The sequence below is a fragment of the Gymnoscopelus braueri genome (genome assembly GCF_963280865.1).
Source record: "Gymnoscopelus braueri genome assembly, chromosome: 12".
NCBI lineage: Eukaryota > Metazoa > Chordata > Actinopteri > Myctophiformes > Myctophidae > Gymnoscopelus > Gymnoscopelus braueri.
In genome coordinates this window covers 10,184,994-10,204,993 of record NC_137614.1, presented here as the reverse complement: position 1 = coordinate 10,204,993, position 20,000 = coordinate 10,184,994, and the positions used below count along the sequence as shown (strand labels likewise).

The 20,000-nt window shown below is 41.2% G+C and overlaps 1 protein-coding gene across 1 annotated transcript in view; it reads left to right on the top strand.

The window, feature by feature from the left end:
• The window catches only part of LOC308096368 (ERC protein 2-like), a gene marked incomplete at both ends in the record, with an annotated part of 339,729 nt that overhangs the window by 7,187 nt on the left and 312,542 nt on the right, over nucleotides 1-20,000 (top strand). Inside the window, 2 exon segments of the mRNA XM_080443792.1 lie at nucleotides 4,645-4,965; nucleotides 9,648-10,189. Of these exon segments, the coding sequence (XP_080299918.1) occupies nucleotides 4,645-4,965; nucleotides 9,648-10,189 (863 nt within the window).

Here is a 20,000-nt window from a genome sequence, read left to right as displayed (position 1 = left end):
TTATTAAACAGAAAATGCATTTTCGTTTCAGTTTCAGTTTAATTTCCAATTTTATCCAATCAAGATAGAGAACTCAATCAGGATATAGATTAAACAAGTGAAATTGGAAGTGATGACACTAAGAAATGAGCAGGCAAAATTGGAACTGGAACACTATAAAAATGAAGCTTAAAAATGGGTACTTTCTCCTGATTGGCTGAGATTTTGACACCTACCGAAAAAATTATTTTCTGTTTATCAAAGAGCTGGAGAGACGGGGAGACTCCTGTTACTGAACAAACACTCTATAGCAATGATTACTATCAGAATATAGTGCTTTAACCTTTTAACAAAATACTTTTTGTTTTATCACTTACCCTACCTTTAATACAGCATCACAATCAATTCAACCACTTTATCCGTTTATATGTTGGCTATTTAAAAAAAGCAGATCTACAAGCTTGCGTCACTGTACATCTGACAGATAGATTTTTTTCTTTTACATACATCTTCTCTTCTGGGGGTCCCTGGCACGAAACCTTTTCAGATGGGGGGGGGGGGTCCACGGGCCAAATATATATCAATTTGGGGGTCCTTTGGGGGGGGTTTGAGAACCACTGTATGTATGGGCCCCCGTTCGTTTGGTTTATTCATTCATTTCACGTTTTTTTTTCTTCTTTTTGTGTCCTTACATGATTCCTTCTCCTACTCAGTTCAGCGTCGGTACCGTTCTGTTCTGTCTCCATGGTTTCAGCCTCGCTGTGCGTCTCCTCCACATCTCAGTTAGCCTGCTGTGAAGCTGCAAAGAGCTGCAAACACACCTCCAAATAGGATGTCGTTTTTTCAGCACCTTATGTGTGTGCATGCATCTTAAAATGTACCATTTACAATTTAGCCATTTTATCAGACACTCTTATCTTAAGGGCAACTTGGATCAGAGTAAATGACATGAACCCTAGTCCATTGGTTCTTAAAGTGGGGTCCTTGAGGGAGTTCCAGGGGGTCCCCAGCTAAATGATAGATTAGGCGCCAAATGGACCCTTATGGGTCTGTAACTCTGAGAGTGCACAAATGGGTCCATTTGATTCCATTTGAGTTAAATTTACAATATAAATTGGGGTCCAAGAGATAGAAATGCCATTAAATGGGGGAACGTAGCCCTAATGCATGTCAAACTGGGGGTCCTTGAAATTAAAATGGTTGAGAATCACTGCTAGAGCCGTAACAAAATCTTCTCTTATGGGGGTCCCTGGCATATCTTTTCAAATGGGGGTCCGCGGGCTAATAAGTGTCAATTTGGGGGTCCTTGACATGAAAAAGTTTGAGAACCACTGCCCTAGTCGAGGTAAATAGTCACATAAGTAGACTGCAAAGACAATCATTTGGATAATACAAATATATATTGTGGCTGTCGGGCAGAAACCTCTTATCTCCATATTTTAACTCTTTGAGTTTTGCATAAACTAGAGGTTTGTGGCCCGAAACTGTGGAGTAGCGGCCCGAACACCTACGTCGCACCGCCGATCCGACTGATATGCCCTATATGGAGATCTCTGTATCTGTCAGTCCATGTCCCTTTTATGCCCATATATGGAGATCCCTGAAGTCATCAGACTACATTGACTGATTTGTTTGCGCCTGATGCCATGCATGACGACACATTTTACGCTAGGGGCAACACACTCCATATTTGGGCGTAGCTGCATTGGGAACTCCTTATATGGTTATGGCTGAGTCAGAGTGACATGGTGAGTCAGAGGTCCGCCCGCCCACCCCCCTGGCTGGCCTCCTGGCCAGTCCTCCCATATCCAATTTTAATATAGGATTTTAATATAGGATTAGTGCCCTACTTGAGCATACTAGAGTGTCAGGCTAAAGTATCAAAGGTAGCAAATCCAGAAGCGTTTTGAGCTTGTAGATCTACTCCTTTAGCAATTTTTTTATTTGAATCCTAAAAAGTGACAGTTTTGGACATATGAGGTTTCCACCCGACAGAGACGATGTACAAATAAATGCACAAATATAAGTAACCAACACTATATAAGCATTGTATAACTAGCATCGATCAAAAAAGGCGACACAAAGTGATACAAGGAAAGAGGAGTGCTATAGGGCAGTAGTTCTCAAACTTTTTCATGTCAAGGACCCCCAAATTGACACTTATTAGCCTGCCGACCCCCATTTGAAAAGATATGCCAGACAGGGACCCCCATAAGAGAAGATTTTTAGCTCTAGCAGTGATTCTCAACCATTTTAATTTCAAGGACCCCCAGTTTGACATGCATTAGGCTACGGACCCCCATTTAATGGCATTTATATCTCTGGGACCCCAATTTATTTTGTAAAACAATGTTAATTTAACTCTGAGAGTGTACAAATGGAACTTGTACACTCTCAGAGTTACATACCCATAAGGGTCCGTTTGGTTCCTAACTATCCATCATTTAGCTGGGGACCCCCTGGAACTCCCTCAAGGACCCCTGGGGGTCCCCAGACCCCACTTTGAGAACCAATGCTATAGGGGGGTGAGTAGAGCGTGAAGAGGTGAGTTTTCTGACCAGCGGAAATGGGCAGTGAGTCTTGTGTTACTTGCTAACGAACTACAAAAAAATAGTGCTGCACATATAACGCATTCTGTTGAAAAGCAAAGAAAGATGAGCTGTGGTTTCATGAAATTCACTGAGATTCTTATGAGGGCGGAAACTCTATAGCAGTGGTTTTCAACCTATTTCATATCAAGGACCATTATTTATTCGCCATTTGAGCCACGGAACCACCGTTTGATGAGATTTAGACTCTCAGACCCAAGACTTAGAATATTTTGTTAACGTTGGATGAAATTTTAGCAAAAATAGCAATTCTCTACATTCTTGTGTAGACCTCTTGTAAAGTAAGTAATGCAGATGTTTAACAATAATTGAACTCTTGAGAGCGTAAAATGAAACCAAATGGGGTCCATTTGGTTTCATTTTACGCTCTCAAGAGTTAAAGATCTATAAGGGTCCATTTGGTTACCAACTCTCCATCATTTAGATGGGGACCACCTGGAAACTCCTCAAGAACCACTGGTGGTCCCCGGACCACTGGTTGAGAACCACTGCTCTATAGAGTTTATTCAGTAGTGTTTGAGCTTTCAGGGGAACTATTTGGCTTTATGTTCTCCTTGAGGTGCAGTTTATTTTTTAGGGATATACTGTATTGAGATTTCTATTCCAGTGAGTTATGTGTATGCATCACTGTATTCACAGTAGGGATGGGTATTGGCAACAATCTCACGATACGATACGTATCACGATACTTGGGTCACGATACGATTATATTGCGATACGCATCACGATACTTGGGTCGTATCACGATATTGCGATATATTGCGATATATTGCGATATATTGTGATATATTGCGATATATTGCGATATATACATATATCACAACTACATATTGTTTATATATACACTACATATTGAGTAGCTGCAGATCTGTGATAGGTTCTTTGAATGTTTTTCATAAAGCCTGTATCTGAAAAAGCAAAAAAAAAAAAAAAAAAAAAAAAAACTTTTTTTTTTTTTTTTTTTTTAATCGCGATATTGATACTGGAGTATCGATACAGTATCGCGAAATAAAATATCGCGATATATCGTGATATCGATAATATTGCCCATCCCTAATTCACAGTGAGTTATATGCATCACTGTATTCACAGTGAGTTATATGCATCACTGTATTCACAGTGAGTTATATGCATCACTGTATTCACAGTGAGTTATATGCATCACTGTATTCACAGTATCAGCCTTTGGCGTCCACCTCCCCCTGTCACACTTTATGGCCTTTTTGTGTGTGAAAGTAAAACGTCGCCCTCTTATGGACAGTGTGTGTAACTGCCAGCAATAATGTAGCCAGACTATTTTCCATTTACAGGAAAGTTTAATAAATGATACATTTTTTGACCAAAGTTTTTCTTATTTCACAACCTTCTGTGCCAGCCTGTCGATATCAGGAAAAACAGGGTGTGTCTTTAATATGTCACGCGTTTTGTTCAGTGGTGGAAAAAGTACATTTTCTACTTAAGTAAAAGTATCAATATTGCAATGTAGAAATACTCTGTTACAAGTAAAAGGCCTGTGTTCAAAATGTTACTTGAGTAAAAGTACAAAAGTATTGGCATCAAAATATACTTAAAGTACCAAAAGTAAAAGTACTAAAATGTTTGAAAATAGCAGCTCTACAAGCTCACAACATTGTGAGCTTGTAGATCGGCTATTTTCAAATAGCCTATGTATAAAACAGGGCTAAAGTGGTTAATGTATGTTTTATAATATAATAATTTATATCTGCAAAGTAACTAGTAGCTAAAGTTTTCAAATAATTGTATTGGAGTAAAAGTACAATATTAGCCTCTAAGATGTAGTGGAGTAGAAGTAAAAGTATTGAACATTGGATATACTCCATTAAAGTAAAAGTACCTCAAAATTGTACTTAAGTAAAGTACTTGAGTAAATGTACTTAGTTACTTTACACCACTGATTTTGTTCTTTGTGCGTTTGTGAATCCCGGCCTCTGCATTTGTGTGTTTATGACTCATGGCCGCCTCTCTCTCTCTCTCTCTCTCTCTCTCTCTCTCTCTCTCTCTCTCTCTCTCTTTCTGTAGCACCTTCCATTGACAGTACAGGAGCTGCAGGACGAGCTGAGGGCTCACAGGGAGATGAACAGTCACTTGCAGCAGCATCAACAACATCAACAACAACAACAACAACAGCAGCAGCATCAACAGGAGAGCTCTACTGGCTCCTACAGAGACCACCACGTCAACCATGGGGAGGACCACCACAGGGGAGGAGGAGGAGGAGGAGATCCCAGCAGCCCTGGACACAGCCCCTGCAGGCAAATAAGCCCCGGCCCCGGTACCCAAGGCTCCGGCAGCAGCAGCATCACCCACCATCATCACAGCCCCGGGCCCCCGCCGGCCCCCCGACACATCAGCCCCCGTGGCAGCCCGTCTAACACCTACAATCCCAGGCAGCAGCAGCAGCAGCAGCAGCAGCAGCAGCAGCAGCAGCAGCAGCATGCGGACGTCATCATCCACAGCCCCGGGTACGGAGCCACGCAGAGACTGAACTCGGCCAACCAAGGTCAGTGATGGAAAAAGTTCTCCAAATTTTTTTACTTAAGTAAAAGTATCAACACTACCATGTAGAAATACTCTGTTACAAGTGTAAAATGTGCTTGAGTAAAAAGTACAAAAGAATGTCTCGTCTCACAAGTTTTTAAATGTCTAAAATGTATACCGTAAAAATATTTTGGAAATAGACGATCTACGGTGCGACGCGTTGTGAGCTTGGCAAATAGCTGAAGGGGTTTATGTATGTTTTGTAATAATAATCAATATAAAGACATTTTCATATTTTGGGGGTTTTATTTCTCCCACTTCTCCTCCACCTCCACTCCAGTGTAGCTTTGTACAGTGCAAAATATGAATATTCCAATTAGGGGTGTTCGATATTGTGATAACTATCGTCGAGGCGATAGAATGTCCCCACGATATGCGTTTTCAGAGATATCATACATATCGTCCAAAAAAATAAATAACTAATTTCAGTCATACAGGGAGTCAATTAGTCATAGAACGTGCACTCACTGTTTTTTTTATTTCTTTATATTTTATTAGGCAAAATACTTGTCTAAAAGGTCCAAAAAAAGTCCTTGCGGTCTTGTTTCCATTGAGATCCTGTGAGTGCACAGTCTATGATTTGCAGTTCTATTCCTTCATTTATACTTCTGTAGTACGACGGTTTCGTTCGCCAAAAATAGCAGATCTACAAGCTAACAACGCGTCTCGACCGCACGTCCGGACCGCATTGATTGCTTGAAGATCTGTTGTGTTCATCACACACGCTCCCAACGTCCCCGCCCCCTTTCTTCTTGGCAGCGAGGCGATCGTCGCTCTTGTCTTGTCAGTCTGCACAACAGCAGTAATGGACGGAGAGTCAGGCCCATTTGGATATTCCAAAACCAACACGGTGCAAACTAAAGTTAATTGCAAAGTTTGCGATGTTCGAAAGTCACTCGATATAACTTTTAACCAAACGCGGGTGAAACAGCGAAGGTGTCCCGTCCCCGCATAAAGAGTGCACGCACGCACATGGACGGACTTCGCGTATCGATTAAAAACAACTATTCGTACCTCGCTTACAAAAGCTTATCAACACCATCAATTAACCTAGGAATGACCGACCTGGCTGGATGCATATGCATATCAATGATCCATTGTGTGACCTGCTAGTCTACTGTTAGTAGGTAGGTAGGTGTAATACTAGGCTACTGTCAGCAGTGGTGGAAAAAGTGCTTGAGTAAAAGTATCAGTACTGCAATGCAGAAATACTCACAAGCTCACAACGGGTCGCAAAGCGACGCGTTGTGAGCTTGTAGATCGGCTATTTTCAAATAGCCGAAGTATATAGGGATAAAGTGGTTAATGCGTGTTTTGTAATAATACAAATCTACAAAGTAACTAAATTGTAGTGGAGTAAAAGAACAATATTTGCCTCTGAGATGTAGTGGAGTAGAAGTAAAAGTACTGAAAATTTAAGATAATCCAGTAAGTGAAAATTCCTCAAATTTGTACTTAAGTACATGTACTTAGTTACATTCCACCACTGACTGTCAGATGTTCTGTCTGAAGCAGTCTGTTACACTACTAACTCACCATCAAGCAGCCTACACTGAATGTCACATGATGCAACAGCTGGATAAAAAGGAATAGATATCTATCTATCAGCAGCATAAAAACTAATATTATCTATCTATCTATCAGCAGCATAAAAAACTAATATTATGTCTACATCTATCTATCAGCAGCATAAAAACTAATATTATATCTATATATCTATCTATCTATCAGCAGCATACAAATGAATATTATATCTATATCTGTCTATCAGCAGCATAAAAACTAATATTATATCTATATATCTATCTATCTATCAGCAGCATAAAAACGAATATTATATCTATATCTATCTATCAGCAGCATAAAAACAAATATTATATCCATCTATCTATCTATCTGTACTGTATGTAGCCTGTCTGTCTGTGAACACATTAATTAATAAGATATGATGATTCATTATATTATATAATATAATGATTATACGTGCCCCATGATCATATCTTATAAAATGTTATAATCATATAATACAATTAATCATCATATATGTTATTAATAATCATAAAATAATAATAATCATAAAAACAAACATAAAAAAAATATGGTGATATATAACGTCTATCGTGATATTTCTTGAAAAATATCGTGATAGTATATTTTTCAATATCGAACACCCCTAATTCCAATAGCAATAATACTGGCCAAAAATAGAGAACTCAGGAAATGAATGCGAAACTTAGGAAAAAAGAACAAAACAAACTGCACTAGGCTACGCCCCCATAACAAGGGCCCTGGCAGCTCTCTGACTGGGCTGTTAGGTTTTTGCCCGCCCGAGCAAAACTGATTCTCTGTACCTGCAGTCTCCTTTTTATAGGAGAGGATCTTACCACCAACCCAGAAAGCAATTACCCATCAAAATAGCTTATCTACAAGCTTACAAATATCTCATGAATAACCCAACACATAAATAGGTATTGTACTACTTTTAAACTAAATACCGTTTTGGGTTTGAATTCATTTCTGAAGACAATAGAATACTTTGCTCATAAACATTGTGAAACACCCCTCCTCCTCTACATTACATGGCACCTTCCACTGGGAACTCCCCTACTTAAGCTGAATGGTTTAGTCTTGCTCTGTTTGGCAGTTCCAACTTCCTCATTCAACCCAGATAGAGTGCCAGTACCATATATCTATGGCCAGTACTGCAGAGGAGTTACAGGTGACAAAACAATGAGCATCAACTCCTTTTAACACAGGTTACAATAAACTGAATTTTCCACCCCTGTTAAAGTCTGTGTGTATCATTTGTGAATTTGTGAATGCATTCAACAGTATTGACATTATAGTATTGACATTTTGTTAGGACATATATTAGCCCTAGAATGTCTGTGATCTTACATACATTTCATGTATTTCAAATACACAGTCATAGATCACCCTCGTCGACTCACTGTGTAGTGACGATCTGCGCGGCCATAAAAGTGCTCTAAACTCTGTCTGTACTCACCCAATAATTAATTCCTAAGACTTGGAGTCATATTTTGTCCTCTAGTTTCATATCCATTTGAAAGTTCTGCCAGAAAACGTGTGTTTAGTGAAATATCTCCACTTTTCCACGAGTTGCACACGGACGACTTTCTGTACGGAGCTAGGGGGCGCGACTTGGGACGGACCGAATTCGAAGTTTGGGTAAATTCGGTCCATCATTCAAGTCGCGCCCCCTAGCTCCGTACAGAAAGTCGTCCGTGACGTCGTCCGAGTCGTCTATGACTGTGTATTTGGAATACATGAAATGTATGTAAGATCACAGACATTCTAGGGCTAGGACATATATCTGCCACGCAACCCACAGTCACTTCAAACAGTTGCTTCCAAACCAGCCGGTGGTCTTAATTAAGACCTGGAACGCATCTGTGTCATTTTTTAAATGTGAGCTAAAAAGCATTATTTTACACTTTGGCTATACAAAAATAGCAGATATATACAAGCTCATAGCGCGGCACCGAGTGCCGTGCTATGAGCTTGTAGATCTGCTATTTTTGAGAAATCGTGAAAATTTGTGTAAATCTTTGAATATATATTTTTTAAAGGGAACATTTCTAACTCAAATCTTTGCTTCTGGGGGTCCCTGGAACAATATAATTAGAGATGGGGGTCCGCGGCCAAATACATACTGTATACATTTTGGGGTCCTTAACGTGAAAAAGTTTGAGAACCACTGACACAGTAACATACGTTTTTTCAAAAAACAGTTTTAGAAGACATTTTGTAGAATCGGCCGCAGGTCTTAATGGGTTAATAAACGGACGCAGGTGTGTGTGTGCGTGCAATGTCCTTAACCAGTGTGTCTGTGTATAAGGCACGGGTTGCCCCGTGACAATCAAAATCAACAAAGTAACAACGTTTTCTTTGAGCTGCGCTGTGAGCTTGTACATCTGCTATTTTAGAATGTTTTTGAAACATCTTGAAAGTGTTGCATCTTCCTCAGAGTCATGACTCTGAGGAAGATGCAGTAGCATCAAAAGAGGCTTCAGTTGTTTTAGCTGCACCAGTGTCTTCTCTACATTGTGCCGTGTGGTCCTGCTTCTGTGACGCTTGCCTACGTTTGGATGAGGCGTGGCAGAAGACTCCCCTTTCTGATTTCTGAAGTATTGTGTGTTTACGAAACTAAACTAAAACTACCTAAAATACTAGAGAACACGTCTTTAGTTTTAGTCTCTGTCAATATTTCATGCGTAAGCCTAGTATTTGAAGCCCAGTATCTTGCCGTCAAAAATCTTCAAAAAATAGTGAAAATAGCAGATCTACAAGCTCACAACGCGGCGCACCCGCGACATGCTTTGAGCTTGTCGATGAACTATCTTCGCAATTTTTAAAAATTATACATATTTTTTTTATTTCGTCTACGCTAGGTTGAAAGTGGTTAACTGTGAACAAAATGTAAGCCTTTTTGAAAAAGGTCAAAATCTAAATAAAGTTAATGAAAAAATAACCTTGCAGGCAACAACACCCTCCACCCCGGGCCTAGTAGGAACAGTCCCGGCCAGCAGCAGCACCACCAGCACCTCTACAGCCTCGGCCAGAGTCCAGAGAGAGGAGGGTTGGCGCCCTCCGGCGGCGGCCCCGCCGCCACCACCACCCCCGGCGGCCGGCCCCACAGTCCCTGCCAGGTGCCCGGGTGCGAAGGGGACTTCTCCTCCTCCTCGCCCCCTCCTCCACAACATCAGGAGGACCCGTCGGAGGAGAGTTACCTCCGGCTGCACACGGAGCACGAGAGGCAGGCCAAGGACATGTACCTGCTGCGGAGGACCATGGAGGAGATGGAGATGAGGATCGACTCGCAGAAGCAGACTCTGGGCGCCCGGGACGAGAGCATCCAGAGGCTGCTGGAGATGCTGCAGGGTGGTCAGGGGTCAGGCCAAGGGCACGGAGGAGGAGGAGGAGGAGGAGGAGGAGGGAGCCGAGGCGGACAGAGGGCGTCGGTCATCAGCATGGCGGCCCGCGAGGCCGAGGCCCAGCTGGAGAACATGCACGTCAGAGAGGTTTGTTTGTCGTTTTTTGTCGATTTCACACAAATCGACATTTCTACTTCTGAGAGCATTTACTCCATTAAGACCGGCGGGAACGCATCTGTGTCTTTTTACGATTTATTTGGCTATTCAAAAAATAGCAGATCTACAAGCTTATAGATCTGCTATTTTTGAAAAATCTTGAACATGTGTGCAGATCTTTGAATATATGTATTTTTAAAGCGAACGTTTGTAACTCAAAGCTTTGCTTCTAGGGGATCCCTGGAACGAAACATTTTGAGATGGGGGTCTGCGGCCAAATACATTTTAAACATGTTTTCTAAATCCTAACAGTATGTTGCTATATCAGTGGTGCTATATGTATTCAAAGATTTGCACACATTTTCCACGATAAAAAAAGTGATCTACAAGCTCATAGCGTGGCACTCGGTGCTGCGCTATGAGCTTGTATATCTACTATTTTGGAATAGCCAAAGAAATCTTAAAATGACACAGATATGTTCCCGGTCTTAATGGGTTAATGGGCGAATAGATTATCAATTTATACATGAGTTTATTTGATGGTTTTTGCCACATTGGGGTGAAACGATTAATCAATCGATAGAAAATGTTGCAAAATTTGTAAATACATTTTGCAATCGAATAATCGGTTATTAAAGGTGCCGTTAGTGATATTGTTTTGCTAAAATAAGTGTTAAATAGCTCTACATTCTGATAAAAATATCACTTGCAGTACATTTAACTCTCATAGGTTATTATTTACGACTTGTGCGAAAATGTGAATGCCTGTCTTTGTTGCATTTGTGACAGATATCTGTTTGGGTTGTGCAAATCTCATTTGATTTTCCTATTTTGTCTCATCTGTTTATGAAAGTAGGTAGCTGATATATTGCACTTTTACCTTAGTGCTAGGTATACTCTTGGTTGCTTGTTTTTGCAGAAAATGCACTTAAGACTTCTGGTGATTAGTAGTTTCGTTCCCTACCTATGTTGAATGCACTTATTGTAAGTCGCTTTGGATAAAAGCGTCTGCTAAATGACTGTAATGTAATGTTCAGATAACGTGTGATGAGCAAGTGCTCGTAAAGTGGGCTTACAAGTTTGTTTTGGTCTGGACTAATTGCAAAGATTGATTGATTGAATAATTGAAAAGATAATCAGCTTTGAACATAATCGTTAGTTAGTTGCAGCCTTACTGCCTCATTATGTTTTTTTTGTTTAAAATGTTTTAATTATTACTTTATTTGGTGGCATTTGCATGTCCATCAGGAAGATGAATTAATGACCTTTGTCAGGCATGCATTAGTGTGTGTGTGTGTGTGTGTGTGTGTGTGTGTGTGTGTGTGTGTGTGTGTGTGTGTGTGTGTGTGTGTGTGTGTGTGTGTGTGTGTTTTACTAGTGAGGCCGGGCCAAAGGTCCCCACAAGTATAGTAGAATTTGAGAAATGTTGTGAGGACCATTTTCCTGGTCCTCACCATGGTTGTTTTATGTAAGAGAAAAAAGAAAACAGGTTTTTAGAGATAAGTTTACAATTAGAAAAAGATACAGGTTGGGGTTAGGATCAGAATTAGACATTTAGAGGTCAGGTTTAGGGTCTGGAATTAGAGTTAAACATGATGTATGCCTATAGTTGTGTTGCCAGTGTCAGCTTGTAGATGCTGCTATTTTTCGGCTTTAGGCTTACGGTTAAAAATTACAACGTTTATTAAAAGTGGCATTCGTAAAATCGCTGTCCTAAAATGTTGTTGATGTCCTCACAAGTGTAGTAATACAAACGAGTGTGTGTGTGTGTGTTAAGCGCTGTGGGAGAGCATAAAGCAGCTCAGCGGGTCTTATCAATGGGCCAGATTAACAAACGGAGATCTCTAAGCCTCTGCTCAGCCTACACTGTTCAGCCTACACTATCTGACTGTGTGTGTGTTTGTGTGTGTGCGTGTGCGTGTGCGCGCGCACGTGTGTCATCATGACCCCATGGCCATCAGTCGTAGTTGTATTTAACCTACTGTTCTACTGTCTGCAGAATAAGCTGTATAGTATTCTACTGGTTCTCAACATGGGGTCCGAGAGGGGGGGGGAGGGGTTCCGAGCTAAATTATCGATAGTTAGGAACCAGATTGACCCTTACAAGTCTAAGGGTCAGACTTCAGAGAGTACAAATGTAACCAAATGGAATCTTATGGGGTCCATTTGGTTCCATTTGTACACTATCAAGGTCATTACACACCAGGAGCGATGCGAGTAAATGAATAAACTTGATTATTTAATATTAAACGTTTATGTTGGTGATGATTTTATTCACGCTGAAAACATTGACGTTTCGAAAATACATTTCGGGGGTCCAAGGCCGAACGCATGTCAAATTTTGGGGGTCCTTGAAATTAACCACTAAAACTTTGTAAAGTGGACCTGAGTTGGCATTATACTTACCGTCCATACTTACCATCTAAGCCTAGCTACAAGCTCACAACGCGTCCACGTGGTGAGCTTGTAGATCGGCTATTTTTTGGCTAATGTTCCACCCAGAATATGAATGCTGGGGTTCAAGTGGTTAAAAGGGTCGCAAATGACTGCTCTACACCAGCGGTTCTCGACCTTTTCAGGCCGTGACCCACCAAAATAATCATATTTGAACTGGGGACCCCCCATCCTGATAAGGGTAGGAGTTGAGGATCTTCTATTGTGAAAATAGCAGATCTACAAGCTCACAACGCCTCGCGTTGCGAGGCGTTGTGAGCTTGTAGATCGGCCATTTTCAAAATGTTTGCCTATTCCTTATATTATTTGACAATTTGGCCAATGTTTGACCAGTTTTTTATAGTACTTTGTTGATTACTTTTGATGCAGTAAATTATTTTCGAGGTATTAAAAAGGTCTTAAAAGTCCTTAAATTGTCACTTCACTGTCACCTGGGGACCCCCCCCCCCAAATCACGTGGGGACCCCCCTGGGGGTCCTGACCCACAGGTTGAGAACCACTGCTCTACACTACTGCACCGCACATGCTGGTTCACCTAATGTCTGAAACGGTAGACAGTCTGAATCTGTCAGCCTCTGGTAGTAAGGTGTATTTTTCTTTAATTGTTTCTTCTTTATGGGACATGGCATTTTTAAAGTTGATCTACAGTAGCAGATATCTCAGGTGTACTGAACGTAATTGTGTCTTGAACTATAGCAGATATCTCAGGTGTACTGAACACCTCTCTCTTATTGTGTGTGTGTGTGTTTGTGTGTGTATGTGTGTATGCGCGCGCTAATGTGTGGCTCATAGTGTTGTTTGTGTGCCCATGTGTTTTTCTGTTTGCCACACCCATTTCCTGTCAGACTCTGGGTGTCTTCCTCTATGTGTGTGTGCATACGTGAGGTCTTCTATTTGTGTGTGTGTGCGTGCGTGTGTGTGCTTGCGTGCGTGTGTGTGTGCTTGCGTCTGGGGCCTGTCAGCTTACAAACAGCTTTCAAAGCGAGGAGGACTCCCTCGTGCCACTCACAAGTGGCTGATGGGATTTGGGTGATTCTTGACAGCAGAGGGGAGCATGGTGGGTGTTTATTTGAGGCCGTCGTGCTGAAACACTGGCACTGCTGTGCACGTGTGTGTGTGTGCTACAGTACCTGTGTGTGTTTGTTTGTGTGTGTGGCATCACTGGCACGGTGTGTGGGACCTCGTCATGTGGCGTGTTTAAGAGGTGAGTACCTGTTCACACACACTCGCTCTGCCGTGCTATTTATAACTGTCAGCTTAATGCATGTGAGAGAGAGAGAGAGGGAGAGAGAGCGAGAGAGAGGGACTAAGAGAGAGAGAGACCGAGAGAGAGAGAGAGAGGAGAGACCGAGAGGGGGGCGGTGGTGGATTGTAACTAAGTACATTTACTCAAGTACTGTACTTAAGTTTTGAGGTATTTCAATACTTTTACTTCTACTCCACTACATCTCAGAGGCATTTTTCTTTTTAACTTTTACTCCACTACAATTATTTGAAAACTTTAGTTACTAGTTACTTTGTAGATTTAGATTATTATTACAAAACATACACTAATCACTTCAGCCCTACAGTATATGGCTATTTGAAAATAGCCGGCCACAATGCGACGCGTTGTGAGCCTGTAGATCTGCTATTTTCAAACGATTGTATACAACCGGAAACTTATGAAATGGGACATTCTGCATAATGAGTACTTTTACGGTTTTTGGTACTCTTAAGTATATTTTGAATCCAATACTTTTACTTTCACTCAAGTACATTTTTAATACCGGACTTTCACTTGTAACAGAGTATTTCTACATGGTGGTATTGATACTTTTTACTCAAGTAGAAAATCTGAGTACTTCTTCCACCTACTGGAGGGGGGGGGGGGGGTAGTAAAGGGAGGAGTTGAGTGAAGCGTGGGGGGGGGAGATGAAGAGGAGGGAGAGGAGAGGGGGATGAAATGAGTGTTTTTCTAAGGTAGAAAAACAGAGTTTGTTTGTCTGAATATTAATGTATGATTAATGAGGGGAAACACAGCAACGCCCTGATTGAGGAGAGAGATGGATTGTTGTTCTTAGAGGGGTTTTTCTTCTTCTCCTCCTCCCCTCGCCTCTCTGCCTTCTTCTTTGAGGTGTGTGTGTGTGTGTGTGTGTGTGTGTGTGTGTGTGTGTGTGTGTGTGTGTGTGTGTGTGTGTGTGTGTGTGTGTGTGTGAGAGTCAGTCAGTCAGTCAGTCTGTTGGAATGAGAGAGAGAGGGAACATAGAGAAAGCCATATATTTTCAACGTAGAAATTAAATATTTGACATCTATTTTCGGGTCCAACCTAACTCAAATGTTTTAATTAAACCTTCAATCAAATTCCACACACGGTTATACCGTCTCTGTCGGGTAGAAACCTCTCTGCCAAACTAACTTTTCAGGATTCAAATAAAAAAATAATATCTCCAAGCTCGAAACGTGGCGCTTCTCGCCACGTTTCGAGCTTGTAGATCTGCTACTTTTGATACTTTTGTGTTACGCTGTATAGTATGATCAAGTCGGGTATTCATTTACGGAAAAAAAACTCAAAGAATATGGAGAAAAAAAATTTCTGCCCGATGCGACGATATAGACTACTTAGTTGACCGGAGTCCCCCAGGGATCTATACTAGGCCCCCTCCTGTGCACTAAATCTCTTCGTCCACAATTATAGCCAAATCTACAAGCACACAACGCGGCCGCAATGCAGCACATTGTAAGCTAGTAGCTATTTTCGGCAAATGTTTATACCAGAACAGGGACACTAGGGCTGAAGTGGTTAATGATTGCTGCCACTATATCTGCATAAGAAGCCAGTTTTAACCGATCAAAACCGGGAAAGCTTCTGTATCATTTTAGGTTTAGCTATATATATAGCAACATAGGTTTTTTCCAAAAACTCTGGGGTCCCCACTTTGAGAACCAAAAGCTTGCATTCTATCCGCAGGAGTTTTAGCCCTTTTCTCAGAAGCTGGAGTTGATGATGTAGAAGTGTCACTGGATTGAACTTGGAATAGGTTCTATGTGTATCAGAGACATCAGTGCATGTTGAAAATATCCATAATACTGTATGTGCATTTGACACAGTTTCTGTTCCTGTCTGACATCGGTGTATGTGTTGAAATTCAAATCTGTGCATTTATATATACTCCATATATGCATTTGATGGGGGCACACCTGTTTCCCAACCCCCATTAAATGCACAGAAATGGTATGGACATGTGCATTTGACTGGGTTTAGGGAACGGTATATATGCCACGGTCACCTGGACTGGGAATACAGTTACAGCAGTGTTGATTTTGACAGCAATTTTTTATTTATAGTCATAGTCTTTTGAATAAAATTCCATTTAGTTTTAGTCATATTTTAGTCATCTGAAACGTTTTAGTTTTTGTCTAGTTTTTGTCTAGTTTTTGTCGACTAAATATCATAAGATTTTAGTCGACTAAATCTAGAGTTGATTTAGTCAACTAAAATGTATTTTGGCAGTGCCTTGATGTAATGGCTGATTTTACACTTGGTTGCATGCTGAAAATAGCCGATCTACAAGCTCACAACGCAGATCTGCTATTTTCAGAGCGCAACACCCGAGCGCAACCAAACATAAAATGACTTGTCTTTTAGTTCTATTGGATCTCTTCTCCACCAGTCCCTCACTAACATTTAAGTCTAGTTTTTATTTGTTGACGAAATTATCAATATATTTTGTCTCAGTTTTAGCCATCGTAGCTTAGTTTTTATTTAGTTTTTATTTAGTTTCCTCAGTGAAAAAAGCTAGTCGACTAACATTTTTCGTCATAGTTTTAGTCGACAAAAGCAACACTGAGTTACAGTATATGCACAGAGCCTATTGAGATCCATGTTTTGGATCATGAACTAACCTAAAAGGTCATGGGAATTGTGTCCGGTTTTATCTACTGGCAAAAAAAAAATTGGTACCACGCAGTTCAACAATGTGCACAGCATGTATGCCAATGTTTTCCGCCATTAGTTTTGCCTGGGGGGAGAGGAAGCTGTCTGAGGTCATGAGTTGAGCTTCGTGGATTTTTACCTTTCGGCATGGCATCATTCTTTAATCCATTAAGACCGGTAAAGCATCTGTCATTTTAAGATTTATTTGGCTATTCAAAGATAGCAGATATACTATGAGCTTGTAGATCTGCTATTTATTGAAATATCTTTATTTGCAAAATGTGTAGAATCCCCAGAAGCAAAGATTTGAGTTACAAATGTTAAAAATATACATACATTCAAAGATTTGCACAAACTTTCACGATTAAAAAAAAAATAGCAGATCTACAAGCTCTCACTCGGTGCCGCGCTACGAGCTTGCAGATCTGCTATTTTTGAATAGCCAAAGAAATCTAAAAAATGACACAGATTCTTTCCCGGTCTTTATGGGTTAACAGTGATGTCAAAGAATGATGTTTGCCTCCTGTTTATTAATTGGAGGATTTCGGTGCAGGAGTGATTTAACTCCGGAATGTTAGCCTCTCTTCCTGTTGAATGCCTCCGAACCCCCTGTTTATGTGTCAGGGTAGCAATTTAGCCCTGCGTGTACACTTGTCATGGTTATAGCGGAGGCAGGCTGGTGATGGCAGTGTGACTATTGCCCCAATTAGGGGGGGAACTACCCTTACCCCTTTTTTGATTAGCTCTAAAGGAAACCGGCCCAACTGCCTTCCATTACCTTGCCCATTACTCTCCTTTAAATGACCCAGCCTGTTTGGCTTGAGCCCGGGATAATAAATGCCTCCATTTTCTTTTCCCCGTTTTTTTTTTCTTCCCCGTCTTCCTTTCAAACCTGGCAGAGTGCAGACAGGGGACTCTCCAGCTACTCTTCACTTTTGGTATGAGGGGAAATTAGCACCTTACGTTTGTGTTTATATTATCTTATTTTCTTTAAAGGCGAGGTGCTGCTCACTGAAGGACTTTTGTCCGAGAAGGTTTGGTCAGTGTGTGTGTGCACTGCACGTGCACGCGCACATGACGCAATTTAGACAGTGGTGGATATAGCAACCAACATTTACTTACTGCACTTGAGTATTGCTTTGTGAGTGTCTGTAACTTACTTGAGTGTTAGCTTTTTATTTTATGTTATTTATTTTATGTCTATTTTACTTATGACTCACTCCACTACATTTCAAATAGAATTATTTCACTTTTGACACCACTACATTTCTAGAGAGGGACCTCAAGGACCCAAACTTACAAAAATAACAAAATTTAACTTTTGAATACTTTTAAAAGCAGAGTAATATTTCACCAATAGTATATCTAACTCAAGTACTGGGGCTGGGATCTTTCTTTAATGTCATTCGTCTGTCCTCCTTCTCTCTGTATGTCTGTCTGTGGGTTTGGTCTGTCTCCTTCTCTCTGTATGTCTGTCTGTTGGTTCGGTCTGTCTCCTTCTCTCTGTATGTCTGTCTGTTGGTTCGGTCTGTCTCCTTCTCTCTGTATGTCTGTCTGTTGGTTCGGTCTGTCTCCTTCTCTCTGTATGTCTGTCTGTTGGTTCGGTCTGTCTCCTTCTCTCTGTTTGTCTGTCTGTTGGTTCGGTCTGTCTCCTTCTCTCTGTATGTCTGTCTGTTGGTTTGGCCTGTCTCATGCCTAAGGGCACGGTCACACATGTGCTTCATACACGTCAGAAGTGTCAGCGGGGCCTGAAATGCATTTGTAGGGGAATTCCCCCTTTAAATGCATCACATTATTCACTGGGGGGTGTGTGGGGGGGGGGGGGGTCGTTACTCTAATGCTCGTTATAACGTCGCTGTCGGGCAGAAACCTCTCATATCCATATTTTAACTTTCTGTGTTTTTTTGCGGCACGTTTTGAGCTTGTAGATCTGCTATTTTTGGGCTTTTAAAAAAAAAAAAATCCTGAAAAGTGACAGTTTTGAACAGACAGCTTTCAGTCAGGTTTCAGTAGTCTCGCGTGACTAGACTGTTGCCTCCAACCTTCAAATGCTTCCGTCACAGTCTGGAGCAACGGAAGCTCTGAAAATGATCAATCGATAAAGCGGATGTGACGCCGCCTCCTCCCCGCTTCCACAGTCGCGCAACTTTATCCGAATGTAAATCAAAATCATCTAAGCAGATAGCATAGCTCGCTGCTTATCAGAAATGGATTTTTTTTTTTTTAATTTAAAGTTATTTTCCCGAACAGAAATGACAAACAGATGAGAGCTTCCTCTCTCAGATTTCTGAAGGTGTTTCGGAAGGTTCAAGGTAGCGTTGTGGCCCGTTGACGGCATTGAAGTGTGTGAAGTCCCAGCAAGAAGTGCTGTGGTTTTGCCCACTTGGCAGCCATTTTGCTTGGTAGTTTTAGTTCAGTGAGCTATCCTTGCCAACGTCAGTCAAACGAACTACACAACAGAAAACCATCATTCTTTTTTTCTCTTCCATTTTTTGTAGCCAATTATTTGACCCCTTTTTCTCTCCAATTTAGTTGTTATGCCAATTCATTCCTCCCACTACTGTGGTACCTTACTGGTTCACCTGCCAGTGAGGAGCCCCCACCGGGAGGACGTGGAGCATTAGTCCTACTCGTCCTCCTGCGCGACACTCCCTGCTGACAGGTAAGAGTACGTGCAGTGACAAGTATCACCCGCCCCGCCCCCGGCTTCCCTCCCCCGAACACGGGCCAATTGTGTTTGTACAGACGCTCAGCCAAGCCGGATGCACTGCAGTGGATTTGAACTCAGTGTTGATTTTGACAGCAAATTTTGATTTAGTGTTTGTCATAGTCTTTTGAATACAATTTAATTCAGTTTTAGTCATATTTTAGTCATCAGAAATGTTTTACTGTTAGTCTAGTTTTAGTCGACTAAATATCATAAGATTATAGTCCACTAAATCTACAGTTCATTTAGTCAACTAAAATGTATGTTGGCGGTGCCTTAATGCCGTCGTAATGGCTGATTTTACACTTGGTTGCATGGTGAAAATAGCAGGTCTACAAGCTCACAACGCGTCGCAGCGCGACGTGTTGTGAGCTTGTAGATCTGCCATTTTCAGAGCGCATCACCCGAGCGCAACCAACCATAAAATGACTTGTCTCAGTTCTACTGGATCTCTTCTCCACTCGTCCCTCCTTAACATTTTGTTGACGAAATTGTCAATATATTTAGTCTTAGTTTTAGTCATCATAGCTTAGTTTTTATTTAGTTTTCGTCAGTGAAAAAAGGTTAGTTTTAGTCGACAAAATCCACACTGAACCCTAAGTCTCCACGGTGGTGGGCAGGTACTTAACCCCTGGCATTCATGACGCCACTGCCCACAACCCGCAAGTGATGGAAAAAGTACTCAGAGTGCAGTATCACAAGGTAGAAATTCTGTTACTGTATTC